The sequence below is a fragment of the Bos grunniens genome, chromosome 11 (assembly GCF_055505025.1).
Source record: "Bos grunniens cultivar Pamir isolate PY7600 chromosome 11, Bosgru_T2T1.0, whole genome shotgun sequence".
NCBI lineage: Eukaryota > Metazoa > Chordata > Mammalia > Artiodactyla > Bovidae > Bos > Bos grunniens.
The window spans coordinates 34,731,241-34,750,582 of record NC_141175.1 but is presented as its reverse complement, the minus strand read 5'-3'; the positions used below and the strand labels follow the sequence as shown (position 1 = coordinate 34,750,582).

The 19,342-nt window shown below is 50.9% G+C and overlaps 1 protein-coding gene across 1 annotated transcript in view; it reads left to right on the top strand.

The window, feature by feature from the left end:
* OTOF (otoferlin) overlaps positions 1-19,342 on the top strand; it is an 89,630-nt gene that overhangs the window by 37,631 nt on the left and 32,657 nt on the right. The window contains exons 6-8 of the mRNA XM_086325940.1: positions 12,183-12,256; positions 13,721-13,847; positions 14,314-14,368. Coding sequence (XP_086182066.1) covers positions 12,183-12,256; positions 13,721-13,847; positions 14,314-14,368 — 256 coding nt within the window. The remainder of the gene's footprint in view (positions 1-12,182; positions 12,257-13,720; positions 13,848-14,313; positions 14,369-19,342) is intronic.

Below are 19,342 nucleotides of genomic sequence, written 5' to 3'. Positions count from 1 at the left end.
CAAAGACACAGGGAGTGTGCCTGGGCCCTGGTGCCCCTGGAAGGCCCCTCTAGGCCTGGCTGGGCTCGGAGCACAGAGCCGAGTTGCTGGAGAGTCAATACAAGAGGAGGGAAGGGGTTTCTGCAGCCTCCCCTCACCCCCAACTCCAGAACTCACTGGGGAGGCAGCAGAGTATCTGGAATCATGGCCAGGGGGCAGGCTTCCCCCTGTGCTGAGGGAAGCGCCATTCTGGGAGGGTGGCGTCTAACATGAGAAGAAGAGGCTAGACCTCTGGCCTCCTCAAAGGAAGGGAAAAGTGGACAGAAGGAGGCCCTGATCTCTCTGGCCCAAGACCCAGCAGCGCCAGACTAGCCCCAGGCAGCCTGGCTCGGTGAAGATACAAGGGAAGGGTGGGGGTCCCTTCCAGCCGGGGTGAAGCCAGCAGTCCTGGTCAGGACCTAGCCTCTCTTCCATTGAGAGGATGGCATCCGGCACCCTCGGTGTCCAGGAGTCACATCTGCAAAGTCCAGCCACATACAGAGGACAAGATGCTGGGTCCAAATGCATTATGTTTCCAAAAAGGGAAGTGCAATTGTACTACTCTTAGGGCCCAGAGAGGCAGACGCTAGGCTGGTAAAACATTCTCCGCAGGTAACTGGAAATCATGTGTGAAACACAGGTAAGTCAGCGGTGCCTCAGAAGGATGGGGATGGGTTTGGAGAGAGGGGTTGTTCCCCTCCCACTGGAAACATCTTCCTCCCATTTCCTTCCACCCTGTCCTTTCCAAGTGAAATTTATTCAGTGCTTGTCCTGAAAAAGACACAGATTCTAAATTAGGGTAATTTGACTTTATATTTTAATTACATGAATACATTCTCCTTTTTTGCCCTCGGACCACTCACCCCCACCTGCACACAGACAGACAGACAGACACACACACATATAAGCTTAAGACCCTGGGAGCCAAGTGAGGAGTAACAGTAATAAGATCAAAGGAACATGCCTGCGGCAAATGTCACTGGCCCTTCGCCTCCAGGCCAGCCATGGGGTGGGCGGTATCACCCAGGCCAGTTTGCAGCCGGTCCTCCTTAGACTCCAGGCTGGGTGGCATGGAGAGGACATACAATCTGGCCTCAGGAGACACAGGCCCGAGTCCCAGCTCTGCCATTTTCCAGCCTGTGACCCTTGGCCCATCACTGCTACCGCTACAAGGGGGCCCAGGACAATAGGAACCCCTACCCTATTTCTGGGAGAGCCAAGGGGTTGATGGAGGGTCAGTCTATAACTGGGGCGCCAAGTGCTACCCCACATGAGGGCTGGTGACAAACAGGTTGTTGGCTGGACAGTGCAGAGGGTTAGGAATTGGTCTGAAAATGGTGAAAAGAGAAGGGACCCAGTGGGGAGCGAGCATGGGGACAAGGACACTAAGGGTGCCATCAGGTCCCCATCTTCTGTCCCCTTAGAGGAAAGAGCTTGTCTGAGACTACAGTGGGCTTTAAGAAAACTCTTTAAGAAAGGGCCTTCTGGGGACAGACTGGATGCCTCTCGAGGGCCATCAACTTCAGGGAGAGGAACGCTGGCTCTGAATCAGGAGAGCTGAGCCCCAGTGAGTTGCGTCCTGCTGCCATTAACTGACTGAGTGACTTTGGGAAAATCACTAGCCTTCTGGGTCAATAACAACAGTGGGTTGAGCATCCTGGCCCCCCGCCCCCAGCTCCGACGTCCAGAGGGAGGCAGAGGTTCTCTGGGTCCTGTGGGGCGCACACACGGGGAGCCATTCTCCAGAGTTCTGGGCAGCCAAGATGGCAGCAGGGTTGCTGCAGCTCAGGCAATGTTGAACGAGGCCCTCTCTCCGCCCACGAGTAGGCCAGGGTGCTGCTGGAGGGAGCAGTGAAACGATGCGGGCAAGCCTGCTGGGCTTTGGTCCTGGACCTGCAGACGGTCCTGGGCCCCAGGAATTCGGAGACAGAGGGTGTCCCATCCTTCCTCAGGCCGTGGCCTGGCTTTCCCACCTCTCCTGACCCTCACACAGCCTCTCCCAGGGCAGCGGCAGGAAGCAGGAGTAAGAGGAGGGGTTTGCCCTGGGGATTGGGAATGGGAAGAGGTTGATGACTGCAGACCTGGCCGGAGAACGCGTGGCAGCAACACCACCCCGGGCGTTCTCAGGGTCTGTGCTGGCGGCCCCTACGCGGCTGGAAATCCATGCTCACACTCACCCAGCCCCTCCAGTGCAGGCCGGTGGCCCCAGGAAAACCAGGAGCTCTGTCTGCAGTCGTCAACCTCTTCCTTTTCCCAGTCCCCAGGGGTGGGTATAGAGAACCTGGGCTTTGCTGCAGTTTCCTGTAGCTGCCTACAGGGGCCCTTGGGGCCTTAGTCAAGAAGTGTGGGGTTCTGAGGAGAACCTGATTTTGGTCTCGCAACCCTCAATGTGTCTCATCCTCCTTACATAGGTGCCGGCCAGCCAGGCCTGTCAGCTGTGGGGTCTGGGAGGAAGCCACCAGCCAGAGAGCCCTTCTGAGAGAATGAGGCCAACACAGGGACAGGGAAAGGAAAAGGATGCATGTGTCTCAGCTCTGGCCCCAAGCCCGCCCTCGCCTGCACCTGCCCTCCAGCCCTCAGCCCCTCCTGGGAAGGCCCATCCCCTTGTAGGTCAAGGTGCCCAAACTACAGGGCACCCCTCTGTTGTTTTCCCAACGACTCATTGCCGGCACTCAGCAGTGTCTCGCCTGGTCGTCTGGACCCACAAGGGTCTGGTGTGGGAATCCACTCCTCCCTGTTGGTCGTGGCTGGGTGGGGTGCAGGCTGGAGAGGCTGGGGTAGGGGGCTGTGGAGTGAGTGTCAGGAAACAGCCTCAGGCTCAGGACTGGTGGCAAGAGATGTCTATTCCTTGGAGGGCAGAGGCGATGATGTGGGGGTCTTCTTCAAGGGCCTGGCTCCCCCTGCTGGGCTCCTGCCATCTCACCCTCCCTCCTGGAAGGGACCTCTGCAGTCACTCCTCTACACTGCCAAGGCCGTAGGGATCTTCCTGGAAGTTCCTCCCATTGGACCTCAGGGAAGCAGCTGGCAGCTCTGCCCCCAGCCCCCAACCTATCACCACCCGCACCCCTTGCCTTCCATCAACCCTCTCCTTCAGTCCATCAATCCCAGGCCCTGGCCAGTCACACGCCCTCTGAGTCACTCTGTCTGCTTGTCTAGTCCCTGTTGGCTGACAGTGCTGGCCCGTGGCCAGTGCTCAGCCAGGGTCCCCTTCCTTCCTCCTCCCTTCCCACAGTCTCCATGTCACCCCACCACAACTTGTTCTACCCCAAGCAGCATCTGACTTTTTGGTCCAAGATCCTTCTCGGATATTATCACCCCATCCCACTCCAAGGGCCCTACCAACAAAGCTGCCCACAGCCAGGGCTTCAGCGCCACCTGGGCCCCGGGCCAGGGCCTCACCCACTCACAGGGCTCCCTCGCCCCGCTACCCTCACCTCCCTTGCTATCAGTGCTGCAGAGAGAGGGAATGAATTACTAACTCCAGGGGCACTTTGTTCTCAGAACCAAAAAGTCGGGGTTCTGGGCCCCTGTGTGTCAGTGTACACCTGCCCCGGTGTCTGAGGAGAGAGGAGACTTCAGCCCTGAACACACACACGTGCACACACACTCAAGTGCTCGAGTGTTTTCACACGCTTACCTGCATGTACGTTCTAGCTCTGGGTGACACCGAGGTGCTGCACACACCACCAGGTTCTGGTAAGGATCCACTGTTAGAAAGGACAAAGAAGGGAACCCAGCTTTAATCTTGAAGCTGCACCGCAGAGGCGTATTCCAAGACTGCTTATTTTGTCCACCTGCCCTGGCCCTACGGCCCTACTCCTGCCTACCGCCCTTCCTGGTGTCCCTGGAGATGTAGGGGTGCCTCTGCTGGGCCTCATCCTAGGGGAGGGGAGGGAGGGGGTCACTTTTCTTGTTCTCCTTCTGGGTCATTCTTCTACTCCAGTGGAGACCCATGGAGACCTCCCTCCTATGTCTGGGGCCAGGGGTCAGCGGGCATGTGTGCATGGCTGGGGGCTCTGACAGAGATGCGCATGAGGCATGTGCCCCAGGGTGTGCATAGATGTGTATGTGTGGGTCGGGGGGGTCAGCACACTCAGCCTCACCCCCAGAGTGCAAGGTTCCCAAGGCCCCTCCCCTCACCTCCCTCCACCGGGCTGAGCTCCAGAGCTGCAGCCACTCCCAAGCAGCCCAGAGGAGCTAGGTCAAGGCCAAGGTGAGACCTGTGGTGAAGCGGTGCTCAGGAGACTCCTCCCAAACTCAGCCACTTCACCTGAGGTGGGGGTCCTCTTCAGCCCAGAGGCCACAGTTTTGATTCCCTACCCCCACCCCATGGTTGCTTCTAACTGTGCAGACAGAGCGCTGGGGGTGGGAGCCTGAGGAAGAGGTGAGTGAAACTGAGACAGAGAGAAAGAGCTTGTGTGTGTTTGTGTGTTGACTGAAGAAGAAAACTTACCTGGCCACACTGGAACACTAAAAACACAGTGTGGACTCTAGGAGGAAAGTCAGGCCTGTCTGGGGATTCAGGGAGGGGTCCCCTAGCAACAAGGATGACCATGAGGTCAAACCTGTCATCCCCACCCTTGTGGGCTGAGTGATTGAGGGCAGGCCACGCAGGGCTGTACAGTTACTAGTATTAATGCTAGCTGTAGTCCCTAAAGTGGTCGTAGTAAAATCAGGAGAGTATTATTTTTCACAAAAAGAGGGGCTTTTCCCTTCTCCATTTCTACACTGAGAGTGTACACCTGTGCAGCCCCCTTTGCCAGCCCAGAGGCCTGGAGTGTGTGAGGAGGGGTAGGGTGGGAATGTGCCTGCATCAGGGAAGCAGTAAGAGAACATTCCAGAAGGGCTTTCTGGAAGTCTCCCTAAGGAGGAGGAGGAGCCCTGCTCTGAACCCTGGAGCCACAGCTGGCTTATTGCTGCAGACCCAGAACGTCCTGGGGCCCCCTTTCTTCTCTGAGTTCCTCAGAGCCTAGGAGCCCCTTACTCCATTGGAGGGGATCGAGCCTGAGGAAGATAGCCTGGTGGCCCGGGCTCGGGCCTGGCTCATCTAACCTTGTGTTCCCTGTGGCACCTGCGGCCTGCATCCTGAATTCCCCAGACCCTGACCTGGGGTGGGGGGAGATCCAGGGACCCTGAAGCCTCCTCTGTCACCAAGGCTCCAGGTTCTTCTGGGTTTGGAGGCCCAGTCCTGAGAGCTCCTCTCTCAGAATCAGGATTACAGCCCCCCACCCCCAAGGTAGAGCCCAGGGACCTGGGACCCCTGCCCAGCAGGCTCAGGCTTGCTGACATGAAAAGCTATGGGAGGCAGGGTCTCTGGGACAAGAAGGCCCCCCGGGATCATGGGGGTCAGCAGGGTCAGGGACTAAGTCTGCAAGTGACTCTGGTTCACAGGCTCTCACACACGTCCCCTTGTCTCCTCATTTCTTCCTCCTACTCAGCAAAGGCAGAGAGAAGACCAAGGGAGGCAGAGATGGCGAGCACAAGTAGGTGTCCCAGGCCAGGTGGAGCCCGTGGAGCTCGTCAGAGGGAAGGGTCCCCAGCACAGGGTGCAGGTGGCGGGGGGCCCAGATCCGAGTGGAGACAGCACTGGGCAAAGGTAGGGCGAGGGAGGTCTCTCCATCTGGCCACGGGGGCGAGGAACACGGAGGTGTCAGGGTGGGGGCAGGCCTTCTGGTTTCCACTCTCTCCTCCCTCCTTTCAGTGTCTCGATTCCTCCTCCACTTCCCTGCTCAGTCCCTCATCCCTGTGGGCAGGCTCTCCTGTGAGGGAGGGAGTAAGGACAGCTCATGAGGCCAAAAGCCGCCTCCTCCTGGTACCAAGGCAGGGCCAGGCAGATGGACATGTAGCACTGGAGGCCCAAGGAAGACAAATTCTGGGTGCTGAGTGGCCACAGGGGGCAGCTGGAACATGAAGCCTGGAAAGCTAAGGAGGGACGACCCCTCTCTGGTGGTCTTCACTGTCTCCATTCCCCAGAGGGAAAGAAGGAGGTACCTCCAGATGGGGAGGGGCCACCACAAGGTACTGGGAAGTCTCAAGGCCTGATGGTGGGGGGACTGACAAGTGGGTCCCCCAGGCTCCCCCAGAGCTTGTGTCACCTCAAGGACCTTCTAGCATCACAGGGAATTCACAAGGGGAGTGGCAGTCAGGGTTGAGCACACTGGAGGGGGCCTCTGCTCCAACACCCGTTCTTGCAGATGACAGATCTGAGCCCCAGAAGAGCAGCAGAGCTGAGACTAAATAAAACCCAGGGCATTTTAACTCCTGACCCAGAGTTTACAGTAGGCCCAGGAAGTTTAGAGCCCTTGATTACGCTCTCAGTTCTCCAAACACACCAACAAAAGCCAAAAAGCCAAGAGTGTGGTCTTTATTTTCCAGATAGGGAAACTGAGCCCCAGAGATGTTAAGAGATTTTCTCAGAACAGTGGTCCAAAATAAGTTAAAAATCAATCGACCTGAGGTTAGCATGGCGACAGCAGAATTGTGTGTACAGGAGTCTGAAGTGATGAGCACTGATGGGGCTTGGTGTGCTGCTTGCATTAACATCCCAGGGACTCGCAGCCTCGTTTAATGAAAGCACGAACTCCAATTCCCACTTGTTATACATGAGCAAAAAAACATGATGACAAGGCAGCAGCACTGAGAGGGGAAACTCAGGCCCAGAGACCCAAAGGGTCAGAGAGTTTGCCAGGTTACAAACAAGGGAAGAAGCCGCAGGCTGAGCGTGTATCAGGCTTGGAGAAGGAGCCAGGGAACCAGATCTTGGGGGCTGTGGGAGATGATGGCAGATGCTGAGCTCAGGGTCCCACCTAGGGAGAGGGCTTGGGGTCAGGTTTCTACATGGACAATTGGACATAAAAGGTTTGTATGAGACACATACAAGCTGCCCCGTCCCCTAGCCTCTCTGTCTGAGATCAGCGATGCTCTAAGACCCTTCTTGATTTCTAGCTCTGCAGTCTGTCCTGGGCTGGACCCCAAGGGATTCAGACTGACCTGACCCCTTTGGCCACAACTGGACGAAGGGGTGCCTCGGTGAGCGCATGTAGTGGGCCCACAGTAAATGCTGGTTCCCTAGCACGACCCCATCCTAATGTTCTGCCATTTCCAATTCACGTAACTGGCATTTATTATTCTTATCTTAATGTGTAGAGCCTTAGGGATTTCTAAAAAGAGATAAATAAGTCAAAATTCTTTAGCTTGAAGAAGAAAAACTGTGGGAACTGTTTTAAATCTCTGAAAGGTTATTGTGTGGCAAGACTTGTTAGTTTCTGTCTCTACTGAGGAGAAATAAAAGGAAATCTCTATTTCCACAAATCCGGTGTCTCTTAGGTAAAGTTAGTCACTCAGTCGTGTCCAATTCTTTGTGACCCTATGGACTTAGCCTGTCAGGCTCCTCTCTGTCCAGGGGATCCTCCAGGCAAGAATACTGGAGTGGGTTACCATTCCCTTCTCCGGGGGATCTTCCTGACCCAGGGATCAAACCTGTGTCTCCTGCATTGCAGACAGATTCTTTACTTTCTGAGCCACCAGGGAAGCCATCTCTTAGGTAGGAATTTGTTTCTCCCAATTACCTGAGGCCTGAGCTAATAAGCTCAGCTCTGAGAGTTGGTGATGAACAGCGAGGCCTGGCATGCTGCAGTCCATGCGGTCACAAAGAGTCGGACATGACTGAGTAACTGAACTGAGCTGAACTGAGCTAATGAGCTCTGACAGTTCCTGCTGCAGGTGGTTGGAGGGCAGAAGCCCTGGAGAAGCCACGGCCTCAGTTGGTTCAATTCCAGTCCCACCCCTCTAAGTCACAACCTCCAGGATAACACAGACACCTGACTGAGTGGGACTCAGCTCACACAGTCTAGTTTGTCGAATGTCTCCAAGTCATCATTGAAGAGTTCCAGTCTCTCCCCAAGGAGCTTTACCCAACCACAAAGACATTCTTCTAGTTCTGAGCCATGGAACAAGCAAAGAAACCATTAGGTCCATAAATGAAAAAAAGAGTTTAAAATGAGTGAACTAACTTTAAAGACTTCTCTCTAGAGAGAACTAGCAGTCTAAATTGCGGGTGCGTATCATTACAACTGCCATGAATCCAGTGATGGGAAAGCTCAGCTGTGACCACAAACCCTCAGAGGGTCCTGAGAAGCCCACCTCCCTGGCCTCCTGCTTTTCCTGTTTTCATGCAGCTACGAATAAGGAGCCACTTGGTTGCAAAGTGGTTGTACACCAAGTTGATTATTGGCTTGTTGTATTTGTCTGTTTCTGACCATACTACATCTGTAGCAATTGGAGAACCTTCTAGACAAAATGCAGAATTTAGAACAAACAAACATCAGTAGATCAGTAACCAACAATTTACCTTTTTTGAAATCCAAATCTTTAATACAAAGTGGGTAATCTTTAAAATTCCCTGATTAAGTTAACATTTATTTGAAAAATAACCTTTACCCTTTGCCAAGAGAAACAGGCATGCTGTTTTCTGGGAACTGATAAGCAGAAAAAGCTTTTTCTTTTTTCAAAGCTTTTTTTTTTTTTTTTTTTTTTTTAATTACTTTTTTGGCCGTGCTGGGTCCTCATTGCTGCGAGGACTTTTCTCTGGCTGTGGCCGGTGGGGGCTACTCTGTAGTTGTGGCGCATGGCTTCTCATTGCAGGGGCTTCTCTCGTTGCAGAGCACGGGCCCTAGGGCACGCGGGTTTCGGTAGTTTCAGCTCCTGGGCTCTGGAGCACAGGCTCAATAGTTGAGGCACACCAGCTTAGTTGCTCTGCAGCGTGTGGGATCTTCCTGGAACCAGGGATCGAACCCATGTATCCTGCATTGGCAGATGGACTCTTTACCACTGAGCCACCAGGGAAGCCCAAAAGCTTTTTCTATAGTGAATTATGATGTGTCATCAATCAGAGGATTACAAAGGGCAGTGATAGCCAATGGCATCATGCTCTACTGCCCACAGTTCACAGGAATGAAAAGCAGGTCTAAGAGAAACAAACAGGTCCAGAGCCTACAGTAAGAATCTGGGAATTACACTTATCCTACACATTATGCATTTTTTTATAGGATGTCTCCATTCTGAGATACTCCCAGACACACAGGAGTCCCACTAATGAGCGTATCCACTTGAGATAGTTAAAATTATGCAAGGTCTAGGGAGAGGAGTTTCTTCTTTGAATTGCTTCCGGGTCTAGTAGACAATAGTCAGGCTTCCCTGGTTGCTCAGATGGTTAAGAATCTGCCTGCAATGCAGGAGACCCCGGTTCAATCCCTAGGTTAGGAAGATCCCCTGGAGAAAGAAATGGCAACCCACTCCAGTATTCTTGCCCGGAGAATCCCAATAACAGAAGAGCCTGGAGGGCCCTAATCCATAGGGTCGCAAAGAGTCAGGACTGAGCAACTAACACTTTCACTTTCTGGTAAACAATGGTTGAATAAGTATAGTTTTTTTTTTTTTTTAAGTCTCAGTGTTTGCTTCCAAATATGTTTGTTTTAAGAAATAAAATGACTTTCAAATTCAAGGGCCATAACTGCCTAAGGGAAGCCCCAAGCCCTTTTCCACTTGGGTGGGTCCTTGGGATCAGCATCAGAAATCCACAATTCCCTGCCACCCTAACCTCCTCTGGGCCTCAGGCAGAAGGGCTAGATCCCACCCATCCCAGGATGCAGAGTAGCTGGCTTCTCCAGGCAGGGTCTATTCTGACCTGACACCTGGCTTTGACCTACCATCTCAGAGCACTTTCCTGGGGGACATTAAGGCGGGGGTGGGGTGGGGGATGAGGACTGTGTGGCTAGAGCAGACTGTGTGTGATGGTAGCATGTAGGTCACACGTGGACTGGGGCTGGGGACTCTAAAGATGACACAGCCCAGGAATGGCCAAGCAGTGATTGTACTTGGTCAGCACAGGGCCCTCCAGGACACTCCTCGGTTATCCAGGAGAGCAGCAAGGCTGGGAGGAAAGGAAACCCAAACACTGAGACAGGAAGCAGAGACAGGGCCCCACTAGGCTCACTTCCTGTTGCAGAGTCAGAGTACAGCTGGCACCCCTGCCCTGTAGGCCACCAAGGCCACCAAGCAGGGAGAAATCTCACAGGATGATGCGTTGTAAGCCAGGCAAGACGGCTCCTTTCTCACCACTCTATGACTGTTATTAACAGGCTCATTGATCTGTTCAGTGTTAGGTCACTGGTGATTTAATATTTATAGCCTTCTTTCCCCAAAATGTATTGATGCTTAGATTATTTTTCCATGAGTCCCCTCTCTGTAAACATGGTCCCTGGGACTCTTCAAGATGACATCTTTCCTCATCAGCAAGCTGTGCTGGTTCTTGGAGACTTTCAACCACCATTCCCAATGGTGAGGATGTGGGATTCACACCCCGAGAGAAGTGTGACCCTACAGCATCAAGGATGCAGTTGGAAGTACTGCTGCCCTGGGAGATGGTAGCTTCCATCCCAACTCTCTGAGCCTCAGGTTTTTCATGGGTTGAAAGAGGAGAAGCATATGGCCCTCCCAGGACACATGGACTGCAGTCCCTCCCAGGACTGCCATGAAGATGAAATCAGCAAACATCTGGAAAAGCCTTGGCCCAGATTAGTTGCTCAAGGAAAGTTATATTGTCTCTTACTGGGGAGAAACTTTTAAAGATAATTCCAAAGGCTTTGGTTTTCTTTTTTTAGAGTGACTTCTCTCCTTCTCCTCCTGTTGATATGCCCCAGATAACATGACGCTGTATAGTGCAAAGAGATCAGTGTTTCCCCAACCTTCCTTCACCTGCCTCATGCCTTTTTAGGAAACCATCAAGATGCCAGTGTTTCCTAAACTGTGAACTGGTATCACATGAAGAAGTGGTTCTTAGTTGCTCTCCTAACACACTCCTCCATGTCTGGCCGAGCATATAAAGAGTAAAGAAAAGGCCTGTAGCTAGATTAGGGCCAGGTTTGGAGGATGAGATTGGCTCCCCAACCCTAAGTAGAGGAGCTTGAAGTTTCTAGGCCATCTCTACAAGGACAGAAGGTTTTCCAGAATCTCACATGACCCAACATAAAGAACAGGAGTTCTTGGGGAACCATAGCCAAACCTCCACTGGGAGATGCCTGACTCAAAGATGGGTGGGCTCTGCTATAGGTGAGCTCAGGGTTAGAGTCTGCACCCTGCCCCGCCTAGGAATGGGGCCCAGCTTGACAGGGGCAGAGCCAGGAGGAGGGAGAATGGGAAGTGCAGGGAGTCAGGTGTCCATCTCATGCAATATTGACAGGGTAATGGAATACTGCACTTTACCCCTGCTGGTCCTACTCCTGGTCCCTCCTGGAGCTAGGATCGCAAGCTCAGCTGCAGGGACATCACTGGATACAGTAAGGACCCCCTGCCCCCTTTCGTCAGCTCTCCTGACTGCAAGGCCCTTCACCCGGGGTCACAAGGCCAGACCAACAGAGGAAGAGGTAGGAACTATGGAGCCTGCCATACATTCCTGGAGGTTGGCAGAAGGTGGTGGGGGACGGTGGTGGGGGTTGCCTGGAGTGAGAAGGGACAGGCAAAAAGGGTAAAACCAGGACCAAAGATGGGGACAGGAAAGGGCCCATCTCCTTTTCACTGGGGACCAAGGAGAATCCAAGGACACAAAGGCAGGCTTTGAGTACCAGGGCTGTCTGAGAACTAAGCAGCTTGTTTCAACCACACTTCCTACCTGCTCATCAGCTCTGCCCCTCTGAGTCCTGTTTCTGCCATTCTGTTCTGATGCTTTGTCTCTCTTGTCTGACTTTCTTTGCATCCAGCCAAAGTACGGCCACGGTGGGAGAGGATGAGTCTTGCCCACTGGTGGAGCTCAGAGCTCTAAGACTGAACTGAGGGGGCTGGGATTAGGACCCTGACAGGCTTCAGTTGAAACGGTTTTTTCCACCTGAAGGCCACCTTCTTGTGGTCGCTGTCCCCAACCTGCTCCTTAATGGTGTGAAGGCATGGGGAAGGAGGATATGACGGAGGTTCCTCTGCCCTAGTTCTCCTTCAGGGCTCCCAATTTGGGAAGTTTGGCCCCCAGGATATCTCGGGACCAGTAGGTAAGGGGCTGGGGCTTGGATCTTCCTTTCCCTTACGAGTTCTCTCGGGTTTTGCTCTTCTATCGTCTGTGTGTCTTCCTCCTGACGTCCATCTCCCTCCACCTCATTCTGGCTGCCCCCTCACAGAGCCGGGAGGAGCGTGTTCTCCGCCATGAAGCTCGGCAAGAACCGGCCTCAAAAGGAGGAACCCCAAAGACAAGGTACGGATGCGTGCCCCTGACCAAGGTCTAGTTCACCCCTCTCTCCGCACCTGCCAGGGACGAAACCCCTGCTCTCCGCGAGCGGCCTCCCAGTGGGCTCTCCTGCTATTGGCCAGAGGAGCCACCTGGGGCCTATCATTAGCTGTCAGAGAAACCCCGTCCTGAGAGAGGTCCTCCAGAAGGGGGCGCTCCGAGGGCTGGAGGTGGGTACCACATTTCCTCCGATACAAAACAGCAGCAGCAGAGACCTCTGTCTAGTGGGCTCCTCCTGCCCTCTTGGCTTCCATCCTTCACACAGAAGCCTAGGGATTTTTAATCAGAGGAGGGAATAACAAAAAAAAAATTATTTGGCCAATTCCCTGTTTCTATGGGAAAATCTGAGTCCTGAGAATGCCTGCTCCATGGCAGGACTCTCTGCCTACCATTTACCCAGTTCCCTCTCAGGGGGCTGCAGGGACCGCCTTGGGGGAGAGAAGCAGGGTGGGTATGGAAGACTGGAGTGGCCTGTGGCACGGGTGAGGGGACACGACAGCTGTTTAAGGGGAGAAATGGAAGTACAGTGGAGCTGTGTGTAGCTTTCTAAGTCAGGTCTGTGGATCACACGTCCACCATCCTCAGGGCTCCTGGCTTCTCTCCCAGCATCCCCCGTGTGGCCCACTGGTCCCAGAATCTCTCTCCTTATATTTTGCCCCCACGTATATTCCAGCTGTGCCTTTCTCCTTCCTAGACTGGAGAGGGTAGACCTGCTGGCTGAGGCTCAAACCCATCATCCTTGGGTAGCTTCTCAGAATCATCATTCCTTCATCTCATTGGATTAATACACATCAGTACAGGGTTAGGTTCTGAAGTCCATCAGCTATTTTACAAAGATAAGTTCCTTCCTGAGTCTCAATTTCTTTGTCTGTGATGTGAGAATAGTACCTATATTGGCAAGATATGACTATGAAGATTATGAGAGCTAGAGATATGTGTATAAAGTGCCTAGCATTATGCCTGACATGTAGTAGCCACTCAGTAAATGGTAGCCATTGATAGAAGATACATAAGTTTGGATTCTTTATTCCTAACCTTCTTCCACAAAGGATATTCAGTACTTGCATAGTGAATTGTGGCGGTGGTTTAGTCACTATTCATGTCTGACTCTTGCAGCCCCGTAGACTGTAGCCTTACAGGCTCCTCGGTCTATGGGATTTCCTAGGCAAGAATACTGGAGTGGGTTGCCATTTCCTTCTCCGGGATGAGTTATATTCAATTAAAATTAAAAGGCAAGGCCAGATACAGTATCTGTTAAAGATCAAAATTAGGTCAGAAACACTGCAGATAAGCAGACTATAACATTCTAAGTAGATGCCACCAAGTAAACCTGGAAATTGACTATTAGCTTCCTGGATGCCGAAGCAAAAGAGGAAACACCATCACCAGCCCACCATCCAGCCCACCTAACTAGTCCTCCCTTTTCCCCAGATGAACCAGCTGTTCTGGAGATGGAGGACCTTGACCGCCTGGCCATTCGGCTGGGGGATGGGCTGGACCCTGACTCCGTGTCACTAGCATCCGTCACAGCCCTCACCACCAATGTCTCCAACAAGCGGTAAGTGGGCAGGAGCCTCGCAACCCTGGTTGGCTTCACCAGGTCAGGCAGGCCTAGCTTGCTATATTTGGAATTGGGGTGGAGAAGAATCAGAGCCCATGGACAGCTCCTTCCTAACTTTGCCCCTTTCTTCTTTTCCTGGATATCTCCCTCACCTCCCTCCCTGCAAAGGCAGGGGGCTGTTCCCAGGTCATTGAATACCTCTGGGCAAAGGGAAATCACAGGGCTGCCCAACACTTGAATCTGTTGACCTAATGACCTGCCTCCTTTTACTTCTGCCATTGGTTAGTCCTCTCTATTAGAGCCTCTGAGAACCACTAATCCCCTTTCTGTTTGGCAGTCCTGGAGTGTTTGACAATCATGACTCTGTCCTCTTCCCTTCTCCAAGGTCTAACCACTGCCAGTGCTCTCCTCCCCTGCAAGCAGTGCCCTTACACCCAGCCTGACAGTACATTCTCCTTCTCAGGTCTAAGCCAGACATCAAGATGGAGCCAAGTGCTGGGCGGCCCATGGACTACCAGGTACGTGGGGGCAGCAAGAGTCCTCATGTCTTTCTGACTCTCTCGCAGGTGGTTCTTGCCAGATGACTGTTTTAGACTCTGTGGGGGCATGGATACGAGGGGTCATAGAGAACCACACACTGAATATAAATTACCAAGTTAAGCTTGTTCCTGGGAAGCACTGATTGTTGTTCTTCAGTCGCTAAGTCGTGTCAGACTCTTTGCGACCCTATGAACTGCAGCACACCAGGCTTCCCTGTCCTTCACTGTCTCCTGGAGTTTGCTCAAACTCATGTCCACTGAGTCGATGATGCTATCTAACCATCTCATCCTCTGTCCCGCTCTTCTCCTTTTGCCTTCGATCTTCCCCAGCATCAGCGTCTTTTCCAATGAGTCCACTCTTCACATCAGGTGGCCAAAGTATTGGAGCTTCAGCTTCAGCATCAGCCCTTCCAATGAATATTCAAGGTTGATTTCCTTTAGGATTTACTGGTCTGATCTCCTTACTGTTCAAGCACTGTGGTCACAGTGTCATAAGTAGAGAGATAGAGACCCACAAAGGACACAGTGTCATAAGTAGAAGGATACAGACTCAAAAAGGAGGGTGTGAACTCTGCTTATGCTGGTCAAAGGTCTCTTAGGATTTTGTAATGGACTTTATAAAGTGAGAGGGACTTAGAAAAAACATAAACAGACCAAATAACTTCACAAAAACATTTAAAATGAGGGCCTCTAAAGAAATATATAGATTATTTGGTGTGATTTTTTTTCTAAATTATTGCTTTGTATTATTTTAATACCAGAAGTAATGTCAATCCTGGCTATCTATAGAAGCTGAGAGTTGGGGGTGGGGTTCTTCTTTTTACGTCTCTGTATTTTCTGAAATTAACACTTAATTTTTTTATTTGTATGTTTCTAAAACTGGAGACCAAATGGCTGAGATCTAGAGAGATTTGCAGCTGTGAGATTGCTAATGTGGCCACCAGTGCAAGTGGGATGGAGCATGGCTGGGAGCTACGGGGAGAGTGCCCCATGGGCAGAGGGCCCCAGTGCAGCCTCCCAGCTGCAGGCCTCATCTACAGCTTCGCAGGGCCAGACCCTCAATTTTGTCTCTTCTCCCAGAGTTGATTGGAGCCCGAGAGAATGAGTTACACTAACATAACTCACAAAAGGCTAATGTAAAAACCCAATCACCTAGTACTTATTTATAAACTGCAAACGAGAACGGTCCAGGGACCGTGCATTCCTCTGGACCCTCCCTTAGGGGCTAACAAGGCCCAGCTGCTGTGAAAGGCTGCTGGGCATTCCTAGAATTGAGTGAGAATGCTGGCTGGTCAGAGCCTTCAGCAGACCCCACCTGAATGCCTTTGCACTTCCTGCCTAGGTCCAGTGCCAGGCCCCAGAATCAGAATACCTTTTCCTGTGTCAGGGTTTGATCTTTGACTTCCCAGGCCTCATGCACCTTCTTTAAGGGCAGATGACCTCGCCTCACTCAGGAGAGGATGTTTAGGACTAGACACCACCTTTCTCTGTAGCAGGTACCTCTGGTCATATATCCTCAAGGACACACCTTGTCTCCCTGAATCCTTGCTTGGGTTTGTTTTCATCCAGTTGGCTTGAAAATTCCATCTTCCCAGGGGCTTGAAAATTCACCCTGGGCCATGTCAAGCAGACCTGCCCCTGTGGTTTCAGACAGCATCACACCACTGAGCTCCTAGGACATTTGGGAATGTCACCTCCTCACCTCTCTGCCAAAACCCAGGCACAGAACATACTAACACTTCTGAGGGCTTTTCCAGGACACTGGGCTCAGGGTTATGCTCCGAGCTGAGAAGAGAAAAAATTCCAAAGAAGAAAGAGCCTCATAGTCAGATACCGTTCCCTCCACAGTGTCACCAGTCTGCCACATAAGGGCACAGAAAATGGTGCCATTGTTATTGTTGTGACTAGTATAACTGTTTAAGTTAATAAAATCTTAACAACCACCCAAACATCGGTATTGCTGTATTTCATAGGTGAGAACCTGAGGCGCAGAGTAGATAAGGAGCTTGCCCCAGGTTCTGCAGTTATTCAAAGCTAGAAACAAGGGTCAGTCCTGCGGGTGTCCTATCCCATCGTCAGAACAAATAATTGAGGACCATCTCTCCCTCTGGTCTCTGTTCATCTTTACTGCCTACTGCATGTTTTCAAAAGCTCTCTCAAACTGCTTCTTGCCAGAGACTTTAATTAAGTGGACCAGAGAGTCTGCCTCCGAAGATTTTGTAAACATTCCAAACTGAACAAAGCAGCTGTATTCATGTTTAGCCTGGTAACACAGCGTTCCCTGACAGGTTGGTTCACATCTCAACTGTAAGTGTTAATGTACTTGGAGAGAGAGCTGTGAGGGTGAAAATGTGGGACTATTCTTGCTTTCAATGAGTGCAATGTATAAAGCAAGAAAACCTGTCAGAAAGACTTCACTTTCTCGTAGAGCTTGGCTTTGCCGAGTTAGAAAGACCTCAGCCAGGGAGACTTAGCTGAACTCAGACCCAGAAAGGATCCTCAGGCCGAGAATCAACCTAAAGATTGGGTAGCTCTGAAATGAGGTCCTGAGGCCCTTTGTTTCTTCTGTTTCAGTTCAGTTCAGTTCAGTTCAGTTGCTCAGTCATGTCCGACTCTTTGCAACCCCATAGACTGCAGCACGCCAGGCCTCCCTGTCCATCACCAACTCCCGGAGTTTACCCAAACTCATGTCCATTGAGTCAGTGATGCCATCCAACCATCTCATCCTCTATCGTGCCCTTCTCCTCCTGCCTTCAATCTTTCCCAGGATCAAGGTCTTTCCCAATGAGTCAGCTCTTTGCATTAGGTGGCCAGTGTATTGGAGTTTCAGCTTCATCATCAGTCCTTCCAATGAACACCCAGGACTGATCTCCTTTAGGATGGACTGGTTGGATCTCCTTGCAGTCCAAGGGACTCTCAAGAGTCTTCTCCAACACCACAGTTCAAAAGCATCAATTCTTTGGTGCACAGCTTTCTTTATAGTCCAACTCTCACATCCATACATGACTATTGGAAAAATCATAGCCTTGACTAGACAGACCTTTGTTGGCAAACTAATGTCTCTGCTTTTTAGAATGCATGTTATATGTAAACCCTTTCCTGATTATCGACATCTCAAAAGCAAGAAGCCACAGCTTCCTCCCTGGGAATATGCAGTTTGCCCATCGGAGTGGGCAAAGCGTGGCACTTGGCAGACATGTTCTTGGTGGGTCATGGAGTCTTGAGCTGTACCCTGTCTTCCTGGCACCAAGATCATATACATTGTCACCTCCAAACATCTCTCCAGTTCTCATCCCCATGTCATCTCCCCAGCTCAAGCACAATGTGGCACCCACTTCCTATCTGGTCTCCCTGTCCTCGTATTGCCTCCTCCACACCATCCTCTACACACCACTGGAATGGTCTTCTCAAAATGCGCAACTGAACATATCACATCCCTGTCACCTGGAGACAAGAGAAGGTAAAGGATGTTTCAGCAGAGCAGCACTAATCTCATCTCAAGCTCCCACCCATGTTCTTGCAGCCCCATCTGATCCCTCAGGAGCAGGTCAGAGAGCACCATGACTCATGGGTTCTCCCAAGACAGAGGTACAGGTTCACACTCAGCATTGTTCCTGGTGATGACTTTCGTGAAGCCACCTGGGGATCGTGTCCTTTATCTTGGGATAAGAAGATGTAATAGCCAGCCGCCAATAGTTTCCCTGGTTAGCTGGTCTGTTGGTCCCTTTGTGGCTGTAATTGCCTTCTCTTCCATCATGGAAAGACAGGAGTCCTCTGCTCCTGAAGAGGACTAGGGGGCAAAAAGGCTATCATTATGGCTGGGTCTCTGGATGAAAAACAGAGAAGCCAATCAACTTCTCACATTGCAAGGACAAATCTCCTGATGGCATCTCTTTAGTACCTTATTATGCCAACAATGTGTTTGTCTACTTCCTAGTCTTGAGTTACTAGTCTTGAAAATATTTTCATTTTTTTATGGAGGAGAGGGTATTGGTTAGTTGTGGGGGGAAATGAAATTAAAAAAAAAAAAAACTTTGGTAAAAAAAAGTTTCACAGAGTTTAAAACTCTATAAACTACTATGCAAAGAATGTTCTGGAAGGACTTCTAGTTTACTTTCTTCTCTGAGAAGTAAACTTCTCAGAGGGCTCTATTTTGCTTTTAGCTCCCTGAAGAAATGGTAAACTCCTTCAGAGCTCCATATTCTCAGCTCCATTCCCTTTAGAACCTCAAGTTCACATAGAAATGCTTGCTTTCATAGTTCAAGTGTTACTTCAATTAGTAAATATTCAGTTTCTAGTTCTGTATACTGGCTTGGCAATGTTCTCTTTGTCATCAGGGTTTCTATTTTTTTAACATCATTAGTTTTAATGTGTGGATTTTTCTTGGCCTTCAGATATTTATAAGACTTTGATGGACGCAGTGGAAGATAATTTTCAAGGCTATTCTTTTTCATGAAAAGGGAAAATAATTCTCTTGAGTAAAAATCGTATTTAGCAGTTGCATCAAAGCACAGCAATTAAAATACCAACTTTCCAAGATGAGAAGCATAAAAAGCAACTCATACGGTTTCATTAGAAGAGTGCTGAGGGAAATGCTAATACTAGGTCAGCATAGGCTATTTTGTTAAAGTGCAAGTTCCAGAGACTTAAGCATCACACACGAGCCTACCTGCCTGGGACCCAACCAATTAACTGAAGGTAAGTTCTATTGAGAAGCCATTTATAACAAGAGCTCACAGCTTCCAGACTTTCTACAATTTACAAAGCACTTCAATACACATTATCTCATTCAAACCCCAGGCAAATTTATGGATAGGAGGTGTCTCCACTTAAAGCTGAGAAAACTGAGGCTCATTGTCATTTCAGGAACTCCCAAGTCTTCCTATTTATCATGGCTGCCCTAGTGGGGCTTGACACCTCCAGATTCAAGCAACAACTGATGGCTTAAAATGA